Source organism: Sinocyclocheilus rhinocerous, unplaced genomic scaffold (genome assembly GCF_001515625.1).
Source record: "Sinocyclocheilus rhinocerous isolate Xijiao unplaced genomic scaffold, SAMN03320098_v1.1 scaffold1538, whole genome shotgun sequence".
NCBI classification, from domain to species: Eukaryota; Metazoa; Chordata; class Actinopteri; order Cypriniformes; family Cyprinidae; genus Sinocyclocheilus; species Sinocyclocheilus rhinocerous.
Genome location: NW_015661872.1, coordinates 616,119 through 630,052, shown reverse-complemented (window position 1 = coordinate 630,052; position 13,934 = coordinate 616,119). Strand labels below are relative to the sequence as shown.

Sequence of the window (13,934 nt, the reverse complement as noted above, 5' to 3'; positions counted from 1 at the left end):
CGTACACTGCTAGGCGCACAGATTTTTCGTATTTCAAAACTTCGACAGCAAGCGGTGAGGCGTTAATAACGCCATACTAAAAGCCCAAGTCATGTTGAACGTGGAAATCCACTCATTCTTTATACTACTGGCAACTTGCAGTACAATAAAATAACATGCGTTTTCAAAATACCCACCGATTTTTAAACGGTCAGGACTGGCAGCCATTCTTAATAAAATAACACAAAAAGCTTTTATTTTGAAAACAATCGCTACCGTGGCAGAAAGTGTGGATGTTGGCTTCCTTCTCCAGCATATGTGACTAGTCCTACTACAGTTGAGCGACTGATAGGGCGGCAAGGCGGCAGAAAAAATCGGGGTTTAGAACCGCTGCGAAATGGCTGGACAACAGTTTCAGTACGACGACAGTGGCAACACCTTTTTCTATTTCCTCACGTCTTTTGTGGGACTAATAGTCATCCCAGCCACCTATTACCTCTGGCCCCGGGATCAGAATGCGGGTAAGGCCCCATATGCTAATACACTTACCAGCTAAGCAGCTACATGTCGCTTGATGATCAGCACTGATAACCAGATTGCCACCTCTTGTGAGGAATATTTTTTACATTGCAGTAACGCTATTTAATAAAACGAATACTAGTATACATCTAGTAATGGCATGAAGGGCTCGCCTGATTGTGGATACGTAGCATTAGCAGCTGACCCCCACTCAGTTTAACCAACAGTTACACTTAGGGATATTTCCAATATTTGTTAAATGTCAATTATGGATCATAATGCCAATACATATAAAGAATAAATGTAGGCTATATTTGAACATTGCTAGCATCAAACGCATGTTACCTACGTTAAATGTACTGGTCATCCGTTTAATATAAGCTTTTTTCGTATGTTCTCGTTTGTTTACATTGACAAATATATTGCTTTAAGACCAGCTGATCTGATTATATAATGGTCGTCATAGATCATTAATTGTGTCTTTTCTGTCATGGCATGCCACTCCCACTAATTTTTCAGCACGTGTTATGAAATGTTGCAAAGGTATCTGTTTATTTAGCTGCTCATGGTGGTATGTTCACCTTGTGAACTGCACTTTTACATGCTGTTTACATGCACTAGATCGACATGCTATTCAATTTTAAGTCAATCGAAGTTGATCGAATTCACAATAAATGAACCCATATTTGCAGACAATTTCTAGATTCTAGATTCTGCAGGCTACAATATAACAAAATGACAAATTTACTAATTTAATATTGACACAATACAAATGTTGCATTAAAATTAAACACTTAAGGAGAAATACAATATGTAAATAAATTAATATTTGTATATAAAGTGCAAATGTCTGTATTAGACAGTGCAGATTTTTCAGTGTGCGCTTTTTCAGTGTGCGCAATAACACATTCACAAGAAAGGTTAATAGGTTCTTGGTTTTTATATGCCTTTATGGCTCAATATTTTCCTACCAGACTGAAAACACAAAAGTTAAAGTTTTTTTTGTTTTGTTTTTTTGTATGTGTGTGTGTGTATATAAAACCCTTCAAATATTAATAAAGCTGGTTTTATTGCACACAAATCCATGTCTTCTGTTTATTCTGTTTTATAACAATAACATTTTGGCATACTTTGAGGCAGCTTTCGTAATCTAGCTCACAATGTAAGAGGGTCACATTCAGATAAAAATAAAAAGGTTTGCAGTACCTCACTAACTAAAAAGTAACAGTACTACCATGCTTTTTAGACATGTTAATATTATTACTTTGTATAATTTACTATCAAAAACAATTTCTATACAATGTTACAGTACTGTTGGCAGAATTTGTATGTTTGCATGGTGGTTGTGATTGTGGATGTTTTTCTTATTGTTGTCTGTTATGTGAATTAATTCACAGAGCAATTAAGGTTGAAGAGTTTACGACGAGTTCATGGAAGATGTCTGTGGTATCGCCTTCGGCTTATGAAATCACAGCAGAGCATTGTTCCAACACTAAAGTAAGTGATTATGTTTGTGTGTAATTAGTAAAAGGCGGTTTAGGGGAATTAATCTCATTTAGCTCATTGCACCTACTGTTATTTTGACACACTGCACTTGTGTCCTGTCTGTTTGCGGTTTGTGGGCATTTAGTTTTTAACATGAATAAATCGTTGTAATTTCAAAAGGTTTCTGGAGTTGTGTGTACTGTATACAGTGAGCACTGGGGAACAAAATTAATTGGACAACAGCATCGGTTTAAAATGATGTAAATTGCTAAAGTATTATTTCATTTGCTTGCTTTGCATGGTGATTATATTAAAGGATAAAAATAAACATATTTTGTATTAATTATTGTATTAAGTGCTTGGTGTTCTGAAAATAATATTTAATTTCGTTTGAATCACCAAGGGGACAGCAATGCTTTTTGGTTGTCTTGCAACAGATATCATGCTTTTTTAATTTGATTTATGAATTTTCAGAGTCAGACAAGTCAAGATCCATTTGATTGTGTTGGTCTAATTTAATTTTAAATTTGTATTATTTTTTTTTTTCATATTACTGTCGTCGAAATTGATGAAATTATTAATTCTTCCGGATGACACTGACTTCAGACACTCATCAAATCTCTGCTCCAACTATTTAAAGAACAAAGCTTGCATCAGATGTGTGGAGTATTCAGAAATACCCTGTCTTTCATGGCTTAAATCTGCTCTTTTTGCTGTTTAGTCACCATGACATATAGCAGCTGCTGTCTATTCTAATGTAAATTTTGGTTACAGACTAAAAATGTACTTCTCTGTCATCTTAGAAAAGCAGCCCTATTGTTTGGGTGGGCAGTATTTCTTTTCCTGGCCTATAAGGTGTCTAAATTAGATCGAGAGTACCAGGAGTATAACCCCTATGAGGTCCTCCACCTGGAAGCAGTAAGGACGCCTTTCTTCTTCTTCTGAGAATCTTGTTCTTTCTCTTTTTAATCTTTAATCTGCTTCTTCTCAAGATTAATATATCCTTTATGTTTTTGTTTAGGGAGCATCTATTGCTGAGATTAAGAAGCAGTACAGAGTACTGTCTCTGAAACACCATCCTGATAAAGGCGGAGATGAGGCCATGTTCATGAAGCTTGCTAAAGCTTACTCAGCGTAAGACTGTTGCCACCACCCGACTTATTTATTGTTGCCTTTCACATTTAATGTCATGTTATTTATAGCAGTTGCCAACTCATTTTTATGTGTGTGGGTTGGTGTTGGTATTGCAGTGTGTAATCATAGGTGCAGCACAATACAGTTCGTAAAAGCTTTTTATAAAAATGTCATCCACTGTGCCAGAATTAAACACTTAATCTTCTTAAAATACCCATGCAGCACCTTTCTGTTACTTGTCAATATTGCACCACATATATAATCATCCGGGTTTTAAAAATTGTTGTCCACACTCATGCCTTCTCACAGTTTAACTAATGAGGAATCACGGAATAACTGGGAGATATATGGCAACCCTGATGGCCCAAGAGGTGACCGTTTCTTTAACTTGTTAACTTATTTCTAAAGAATTGTTCTGTTAGTATCACTTATGCTGAAAATTCTTCCTTATTTCTCTGTGTTCCATTTTACTCTTGATCAGTGACGAGTTTTGGAATCGCTCTTCCTGCATGGATTGTTGACCAGAAGAATTCCATGCTGGTATGTTCACCTACTCATTTTTAACAGCTGTCAGTTAAGTTTTGACCCCATTTAAGTGTCAACTAATAATTATATAAGTGCCCCAAGAATGCAATAACTTGCAAAACCTGTTGGCTTGTGCCCTTCACAGGTGCTGCTGGTCTATGGGTTGGCTTTTATGGTTATTCTTCCTGTGGTTGTGGTAAGCTTGTCTTCTAATCAATAACTTTGACATTAGATATAATTAAAAACAGTAAGATTTTTTTTCTCTGTTTTTGAATGTAGTCTCTTATGCTGACCCAGATAATTGGGCATTTTATCGTGATTTATCGTGAAACCGGTAATCGTTCCATCCCTAATATATATATATATATACACACACATACAGGCACACACACACATACATATATATATTATAAGTATTTTGGAAACCATAGTATAGAAACCTTTTCAGTTAATTGATATTCTGATAAACCCAATAGTAATATGTGTTTTTGTTTAGGGCACATGGTGGTACCGCTCCATCCGCTACAGTGGTGATCAGATCCTTATCAACACCACACAGCTTTTCATGCACTTTATGTACAAAACGCCTACAATGAACATGAAACGTAAGTTGAAGAAAAATGTTATGACCCTATAGATCCTTTAGATTCTACAGACTAAGTCTCTTCTCTGTTTGACAGGATTGGTGATGGTGTTGACGGCAGCGTTTGAATTTGATCCTCGTAGTAACAAAGAGGCCATTATCAGACCAACAGACAACATAGAAGTTCCCCAGGTAAAATGTTCAAACATATGTATTTTGTGCCAAAGATTTAGAGTGCTTAATGAAGTGGCTAGTGGATAATTATTCAAATTTAATGCTCATGTTGTGTTCCTTTGTGCAGTTGATCCGGGAGCTGGGGAACATTAATGTGAAGAAGAAGGAGCCTCCGTTCTGCTATCCCTATAGCCTGAAGGCGCGAGTCTTATTACTTACGCACCTTGCCAGGATGGATGTTTCTGAGAACATAGAGGAGGGTATGCATTCACAGACACCTCTCAAGTGTCAATATTTAATCCTGTAGGATAATTAAACACCAACTACCTGTCTAATGCAATTCATTTAATTTATGCATTTACAAAGGCATTCAAGAAATACATTGCAAGTATGTGTGATCCCTGGGAGTTAAATCCATGACCTTGGTGTTGCTAATGCCATGCTCTGCCAGTTCAGCTACCCAAACACAATATTCATGTTATTAATGTGAATTAATTGGCTGTTTTATATCTTCTGCAGATCAAAGGTTTGTGGTGAAGAAGTGCCCTGCTTTACTACAGGAAATTATCAATGTTGGCTGTCAACTTACTATGATGGCAACCAGTAGAGGAGGTAATTAATATAATTATATAATTAATGCAAATAATATGTTTTCATTTAAAGGGGTCATATGATGCGATTTCAATTTTTCCTTTCTCTTTGGAGTGTTACAAGCTCTTGGTGCATAAAGATGATCTGTAAAGTTGCAAAGACTAAAGTCTCAAATCCAAAGAGATATTCTTTATAAAAGTTAAGAGTCAGCCACACCTACCTAAAACGGCTCGTTCTAACACACCCCCACATATCTACATCACTATGTGGAAAGATTTGCATAACGTCACCCAAATGTTCACGCAGCAACGCAACGCGTAAAAATACAGTATAAGTCATTATAATCCATAATTATGTCCCCACTGATGCAACGAATGCCTCGTTTATAATGGGTTTTCATGTTTTTGTCTCGTCGCTCCGGCCGGACACGGCATCCACAGTATGGTGAGGGGCGTAACATTTCCGTCTCATGCTTGAGGTATTCGGCCAATCACAACGCACTGGATAGCTGGCCAGTCACAGCACACCTCGCTTTTTCAGACCGATTTGTTTTGTAAAAATCGACGCGTTTCAAAAAGGCGGGGCATAGAGGAGAAACAATAATGTACAGTATGTGGAAAATAATGTGTTTCTTTAACTTTAAACCGCATAAACACATTTTATTACACCAAATACACAAAATAATGTTCTTTTTAGCAGCATCATATGACCCCTTTCATTTAATATACACTATCATTCAAAAGTTTGATCAGTATGATTTTGGGGGAGGGGAGGCGGGGGGGAATAAAATTCATCTTTTATTCAGCAAGGATACATTAAAGTGACCAAAACTGACACTAAAGACTACATTGTTACAAAAAAAAATCTAATAAATGCTATTCTTTTGAACTTACTATTTTTCAAATAATTCTGAGAAAAATGTATAATTCCCCAGAATATTAAGCATCACAACCATTTTCAACTTTGATAACAGGGCTCCAGACTAACATTTGAGAGCAGTGGCACCAGCGCCACTAAGTTCTACAGATGGTGGCGTCAGGAGCAGATTTGGTAGCGCTGGGGGTGGTGTGTGGGAGTATTAAAATATAGATCATTTAATCATAAAATTACTATTGTTTTGCAAGTGCAGTTACTAATAATATTTCATGTTCATTTCTTGTTTATTTTTCTTTTGTTTATTGTTTATACAGATTTGACAGTAAAGCACTAAGCATGAGTTAAGATGCATACAAAATGTACTTTTATTAACAACAGTAAAGCCCCGATCACACCAAGAACGATAACTATAAAGATAACTATAGCGCAAAAAATCGCGCGAATATGAACGTGGTTTTGCGCTGCTCATCAAAATTGTGTAAAATTCTGACAAAATCTGATTTCTTGATGATTTTATATTTTATAATAGTGATTTTATAATTTCAAAATATAGAGAAAAAGTAGAAATGAATGACTAATAAGCCAATAAGTGCTCCTCTGCTGCTCTCTACTGGTTACTACTCTCTACTACATTGTGATTTTATGTATTTTTTAAATTTTACATAAGTGTTTGTTTACCACAAAGTATATTTTGGTCATCCCATTAAAAATAACATTCAAACTGGATCATTTTAGAGCTTTAAAGTGCTGGAAATAGTTGTGTGAAATGCTTGAAAGTCATTGAAAAGTGCTTGAATTTCTCTCAAAAGGTTGTACAAACCCTGACATGAATGATGTAATGCATTCGCCTATTTCCATGGTTACAGTTAGCGTTCCTGACGTATGTCAGAGCTGTTTATAACAGAGAATTCTGTGCAGAATTTGAATGATTCTCACTAGATCTTGCAGCAACTTTATCATTGTGCGGCAAATTCAAACGCTTCTCACTGGATCTCGCAGCACTGTGCATCTGTGCAGTAACAGTGTCGCAAAATCAACTTTGGCTCCCGAGTAAAGCTGTTCTGAGCTCGGACTAGTTTGTTTGCGTCGCGGTGCGAGCTGATAAACGGTCCGCGCTGCGCAGCTGAAACGTAGCACGGTTTAGTTTCGTTTCGTTTGCCGTTTGATGTTTCTCAAATGCAACAGAAATGTCAGCGCTTATGAGTTGGACATCGCGGTGGTCACACCAGTGCGACCGCTCACAAAAATTAGTTGCACCGGCAGAAAAAATAGTCGCAGGCTGGAGCCCTGGATAATAAGAAATATGTCCTAAGCACCAAATCAACATATTCGAATGATTTCTAAAGGATCATGTGACACTGAAGACTGGAGTAATGACTGCTGAAAATTCAGCCTTGTCATCACAGGGGAAAATTACATTTTGTAATGTATTAAAATAGAGTCTTATTGTGTTTTTCATCATGCATTCTTGGTGAGCATAAGCGTCTTCCTTCAAAAACATTAAACTTCTTTTGAAAGGTAGTGTATAATGTGATACATGATTTAAAAAGTTTTTTGCTGATGTATGATTTTGTAGGGCTTCGGGCTCCCAGGCTGACATCTATAGAGAACTGCATGAAGTTGTCTCAGATGGTGGTTCAAGGACTGCAGGAGGCCAAATCTCCTCTGCTGCAGCTGCCCTATTTTGAAGAGGAGCACCTCCGATACTGTATGTCTAAGAAGGTACATCTTTCTCAAAGGCGTTGCAGCACACAGAAGGATCCGTTAAAACAATTGTGTTTGATACCCCAGTTGTTATGCAAAAACTGTTTTCAAATCTTCTAAATATGGCGCATCTCTCTCTTCAGTATAAGGTACGGACGTTGCAGGATCTGGTCAGTCTGAAGGACTCTGACAGGAGAAATATGCTAAGATTCCTTGGGGAGGAGAAGTATGAGGAGGTCCTGGCAGTCCTCTGGAGCTTTCCCTATATCAACATGGAAACCAAACTTCAAGGTGAGATTGTTCAGCAGCGCTTGAACACTCATACATTCAATAAAACACATTACATGTGATTTAAACTCTGTGTATGTTTCATTGCTCCATAGTGTTGGATGATGAAGATAGCAATAACATCACGGCAGGATCCATTGTCACAGTTACGGTCACCTTGACAAGGAAGAGAATGTCTGTAAGTAGTACATTTGCGAGAATATCTCATGAGCCTATCCAGGTGTTTAGTTGAGGGGTGAGGGTATAATGCTATTCAAATACAGCAGTTGATTTATAAGTTATGTATATATTATGCAAAGTAATTATAGTCATGGAATGGCACATCTTGCAGTTGCAGCATGCATCCACAAGAGGTCAATGCTGAGCTTCTTTGTTTTTTAGGTTGAGATTTTCATTACAGCAACAACACTATTACAAAAACAGTCTGTATTATTTGACTTGTTTTTATGCACAACAACATTGTACTAAATTTCTGTTTGTGTTTAGGAGATGTTTGAGAAAGAGGAGGATGCACCACTACCTGCTGAGGAAACTAATGCAGAGGAGGTAGTAATGCTTTCAAGCTACATCATGTTCATCAGACGTAATTTAATAGTGAATTCAGAATGTGTATTTACATCTTGTTATTTGCTCATTACGATGTCTAAAAGTTTATGAATATTATTTTGTACTTTGCAGCAAAGAGATACCAAAACAAACAAAACAAAAGTTTGGCAAAATAAGAATAAAGGAGCTAAAAAAGCTGCCAAGTCCAAAAAGAAGAAACTGACTAAGAAGAAACCAGTCACCCAACAGCAAGCAAAGGGAGACAAGGCCAAACAAGCCAATGGCAATGTGGCAGGAAATGTAAGGATTATTGAACTGTATATGTTCAGTCTTACACTTTTAAAGATACAAAGATTTTTTATTTATTTTTTTAAAGAAATGAATACTTTTATTCAGCAAGGTTGCATTAAATTGATCAAAAGTGATAGTAAAGACATTTACCCCCGGTTTCACAGACAAGGCTTAAGCCTAGTCCAAGACTAAAATGTAAGTCTGAGCTGTTTCAACTGTAAGAAACTTGCACTGACTGATCTGAACATATCAGTGCCTTTGTTTTGTCTCAAGATGCACACCAGTAATGTTTTTTTCTAAGGCATGTTTATAAAAAATTACTTAAATCTCCTAATTGAACTATGGCCTAATCCTGGCTTAGTCTAAGCCCTGTCTGTGAAACTAGGCCTTAAAATGTTATAAAAGATTTCCAATTCAAATAAATCCTGGAAAAAAACTATCACAGTTTCTACAAAAAAATCTGGAGCAGCACAACTCAACTCAGCACAATTTCAACTTTGAATAATAATAATAAAGTTTCTTGAGCATTAAACCAGCATATTAGAATGATTTCTGAAAAATCATGTGACACTGAAGGCTGGAGTAATGGCTGCTGAATATTTGGCTTTGCCAACAATGGAAAAATTATATTTTAAAATAGAAAAAAAAAATAGAAAACCGCTATTTTAAGTTGAAAAGATATTTCACAGTATTACGGTTTTACTCTATTTTTGATCAAATTAATGCATAAGTGCATTAATTGATTAAAAAAAATCTTTCCTCAAAATTGTGTATATTTGTCATATTCATTCATTTTTGTCAATTTTACTATGATGCACATTTTCTGCACTATAATTGACAAAATCAAAAAATCTTTCGTCCAACTCTGTGCTTTTATTTTCATTCACAGGACGTTGCTGCTGCATCAAAAGCAGAAGAGGACGATCTCTCTGATAAAGGCAGTGAATCAGACGAGGCAGAGGGAAATAAGGACTCGCCCAGCGAGAGAGATGAGGAGAGTGACAAGCAGAGTGACACTGAGGTGGACGAGATTGCTGGAGATGACGAGGAGGTGTGTGTCCTATCCCTTGGACGACTGACTGCTGATTGTAGCCATTGCAGTGCAGCTTTCCATAACCAGCATGTCTCTTCTGTAGGAATGGGAGGCACTACAACAGAGCATTCAGCGTCGTGAAAGGGCACTATTGGAGACCAAGTCTAAGGTCACACATCCTGTCTACAGCTTGTACTTCCCTGAGGAGAAGCAGGAGTGGTGGTGGCTCTACATCGCAGATAGGAAGGAACAGACGCTGGTGTCTATGCCCAGCCACGTGTGCACACTCAAAGACACAGAGGAGGTGAGGCTACAACCACCTGTTTGTGCTTTACCACACCTTTCTTTATTCGGGAAAGTTAAAAGAGGGAATAGAAAGGGTGAAACTGTGTTGCTCAGTGGTGTGAAATTTGAGTTTTTACAAGATTTCTGGGCCTGAAAGTGTCTTATAATCTTAAAGTCATGGAAATTTGTGCAAAATTTGCTTAATATTTTTATTGGACAGACAACCTTTTGTGTAAAGGTTGTGCAAAGTAAATTGTGCTTGCAAATCAAAGTGATATTTGATTTGTAAGCAGTATAATGTGAGTATTTTTTATTTGCTAATATAGTTTTTATTAAAGTTTTAAATTAATGTTTATATTTTAAATGTGTGTGTTTTAATATTACTGTTTAGGTTTCATTTATTTAATTTTTAGTTTTAGCTTTATATTTTTTCTTGAATTTCAGTTAGTAATTTTACTGCTTCAACTTAAACTTATTTCACTTACCTGCCAAGGCAACCTTTCTCATTTTTATTTAATTGAAGTTTTTATGTAATATTCATATTTCATTCAAATATTCCAAATGTTTTTAATAGTTTTAGTTTTAGTAACCCCATTTGTGAGTGAAGTGATTTGAATTTATCAAATTGGTTCACAAAATATGAATTAGTGAATCAGTCTGAATCAGAATAAAGAAATATTTTCCAGTAATCATAAATGACCGTTCATGGTAAATAATCATTTTTTATTAATGTTTTGAATCTGCTTTTATTTTTATATTTTGAGTTTGTTTTTTAATACTATTTAGGTTTAATTTACTTTTATTTCACTTTTAATTTGAGCTTTCTGCTTATCTAGTTACTAATTTTTGCTTCAATTTAAACTTATTTCACGTAGTTTCAAATGCAACCTTTCTAAGTTTTTCATGTAATATGTATTTTATTTCATTTCAGATTTATTTCAAATAGCCAAACAACCAAATGTTTAATAGTTCTAGTAGTTAACAGTTTGTGAATCAATTAATGAATTGAATTGAATTGAATGAAATCAAATTAAAATCAAACCGGTTCAATCAGTCTGAATCAGAATGATAATTACAAATGACTGGTTATTGAAAGTCAATAGTGAAATAGGGTGGAAGCCCAAAAATCTCTTTATTGTTCTTATTAGTTCATAATCATGACTATAGTTTGTGCCATTGCAGGATTGGGAGTGTACATTTCTATTTTTGGAGAGATTTTCAGTCAATTAAATTTTTTTTTTTTTACAATAGAAATACCAAGGCATTTAGAACTCGAATACATAATGACAAAAACAAATGACTAGAATTAATTGCAATATGGTGTGCTGTCATTAAAATGTAGTAAATGAAAAGATAATAGAATGAGTGAGTGTTTTACTGTGTGTGTGTGTGTGCGTGTGTGTGTGTGTGTGTGTGAGACTGGCTGAATAGTACTAGCTACACAGTCTCCTGCGCAGCAGTTTTCCCCATAGCCTGTTGCCAGGCAACCTCCATACTGCAGTCTCTGTCTGGTTACAGAGCAGCCAGACGCCTGTCATAATTCTGTCTGACACAGTGAGTGCTTCCTCTCTGTGAGGAGCATGAGAATGCAAGGATGTAAACAAAAGGGTCATAAATCACCCCATATCTCCCAATTACTCCTCCGTATTAGGTTTTGCTGAGTTGTGTAAAGTGAGCAATGATTATCTAAACTTCCTGTTTGCCTCAGGTTGAACTGAAATTCCCCGCTCCATCCAAAACCGGAAACTATCAATATTCTGTGATTCTCAGATCAGATTCATTCATGGGATTAGATCAGAACAAGCCACTCAAGGTCAGTTTTTTTTTCTGTACTGTCTTTTTTGGAAATGTGTTCTTATTTCTGTCATATTTTTTATTAAATATTTATGGAATATTTATAAAGTTTGTTTTTATAAAATATTGGGTTTTATTAAGTATTTATACATTTTATTAAATATTTATAAAATATTTTAAGATGATGCATGTTCAAAGCTTTGGAGTTGATTAGATTTTGTTTTTAATTATTTTTTAAAAGAAGTCTCTTAAGCACACCAAGGCTGCATGTATTTGATAACAAATACAGTAAATTGTAATATTGTGAAATATTATTACAATTTAAAATAACTTTTCTATTGAATGTATTTTAAAATCTAATTGATTCCTGCGATGGAAACTGATTTTTCATCAGCCATTACTCTTCAGTTTCACATGAGAAATCATTCTAATATGCTGATTTGGTGATCAAGAAAAATATGTATATTGTATACATCATATACATATATATTATTTTAATATAAATGTATTTATTTACTATAATCTTTGTGATCCTAATTTTTGGTTTCAGCTGGAGGTTCATGAGGCGAAGGCCATGATGGATAACCACCCTCAGTGGGATATCCCAGAAACCGAGGAAGAGGAGGATGACCAGGAGGACAGTGATGGCATTGAGGAATCCGAGGAAGACGAAGAAGACAACGACTAAAGCAGTCATTTCATGCAGACTTGAGCACAGCTCATACACCCATGTGCCCACTCATGCACACACACACACACACACACACACACACACACACGCTCCTACACAGCCACAAAGCCCCAGACCATTGCCGTCTTCTGGGCCGCCACATACCCGAGGCAAACAGGAGGCAAGGACGTTGACGCCCCATGTTCCTGTTCAAAACACTCATGAGTCACAAATCTGTCCTTTTAGTTCGCCAATCAAAATAAGACTTAAGGAACTGTTGGTTATCTTTCCCTGCGTTCATCCAGTCGTTATCGGTGGGCTGTCACAGTGGTTATTTGTGGGGTCCAGCTGTGTTTCAGATTCCTCTCCACTTGACGAAAAAGATATCTGACCAACCAATGCGTGGGAAAAATAAAAACCAGTGTACCACTGAAAAATCACACACCTCATGACTGTCATTTTTCAGTGTCACTGTTTATGCTTCAAGGGTGTTTTCTACCTTATCATTTTGCAGTTTTATGTAGTTTATTAGATATCAAATTTACCAGGTGTTTTCACTTTTTACAAAGCTGTGTGATGTGTAATCTGGAGTGAGCATGAACCACAAGGACGTGGATGTGCGTTTTAAGCTTGAGCAGGAATGACGGGGTGAAGGGTGTACTGCACCGCTGTGGGTTGCGTCTCAATTTGTTTCCATGGCCATGAAGTGTGGAAGGCCAATACATTTATAAATCTCACCTATCTTAACTTCTTCCGGTTTCTCGTCACAAGTGCAGGTTGTCTCAGCCTCACAAAAAAAAAGACTGCAGACATTCCACAGCCAGGTCTATGGTTTAGTCCTGATTTAACTCCTAATGTCGCTGCTGTTCAACAAATAAGCAGGTCAATATCAGACTGATTTCTTGGCGCTATGTAATAACATGGCCTATGTTTATTGAAACCCTAGGACAATTCAAGTTTTTTTTTTTTTTTTCCTCCCTGATTTATTCATCCCACTGACTTTTTAAACCGTAAACTGGAAATTTCCCCATTGTTGCTGAGTACAGTTGTTACAAGGAGACCATGTTTATAGCCTGAACATGCACAAGTGCAAGCCTTTTCTCATCAGTTACACTAATCTGTTGGCCATAGTGCAGCAAAACACAGTTGGTTTTTTTTAGGATAATGTTTTATCTGGTTTCTTTTGGAACTGAATGCCTCAATTGTAGATCATAGTTTAGCCTGATTTTATTTTTGTTGTATTTATATATAATTTTGTCTTACATTCCACTCTCATAAAATATAAACGCCTTATTCGATGTACAGATTTCCTTGTGGCCACAAATATTGCAAATGGTTTGATACAAAAACATCCGTTTGAGTGATGGGAATAACTGAGGGTCAGTTTTTATTTCTGCAGGTTTTTCTTACGTTGGTTTTCTGCATGGAGGGATGGCAACAAGGCTCAAAATTAAGGG

At 36.3% G+C, this 13,934-nt stretch overlaps 1 protein-coding gene across 2 annotated transcripts; it reads left to right on the top strand.

The window, feature by feature from the left end:
• Positions 1 to 250: 250 nt before the first annotated feature.
• Positions 251 to 12,963, top strand: LOC107726621 (translocation protein SEC63 homolog). Of its 2 annotated transcripts, none has more exons than XM_016536268.1 (20): positions 251 to 500; positions 1,896 to 1,995; positions 2,787 to 2,901; positions 3,005 to 3,117; positions 3,427 to 3,488; positions 3,599 to 3,657; positions 3,788 to 3,838; positions 4,139 to 4,247; positions 4,323 to 4,417; positions 4,527 to 4,659; positions 4,919 to 5,011; positions 7,443 to 7,588; positions 7,714 to 7,861; positions 7,954 to 8,036; positions 8,348 to 8,404; positions 8,537 to 8,704; positions 9,585 to 9,746; positions 9,832 to 10,032; positions 11,722 to 11,826; positions 12,358 to 12,963. In XM_016536268.1, exons 1-20 carry the CDS (start codon positions 377 to 379, stop codon positions 12,493 to 12,495), a joined length of 2,262 nt encoding a protein of 753 aa, XP_016391754.1. In that variant the 5' UTR covers positions 251 to 376; the 3' UTR covers positions 12,496 to 12,963. The 2 variants fall into 2 exon arrangements, with proteins under 2 accessions (XP_016391754.1, XP_016391753.1); XM_016536267.1 differs by having other exon boundaries at positions 8,345 to 8,404.
• The last annotated feature ends 971 nt before the right edge of the window (positions 12,964 to 13,934 follow it).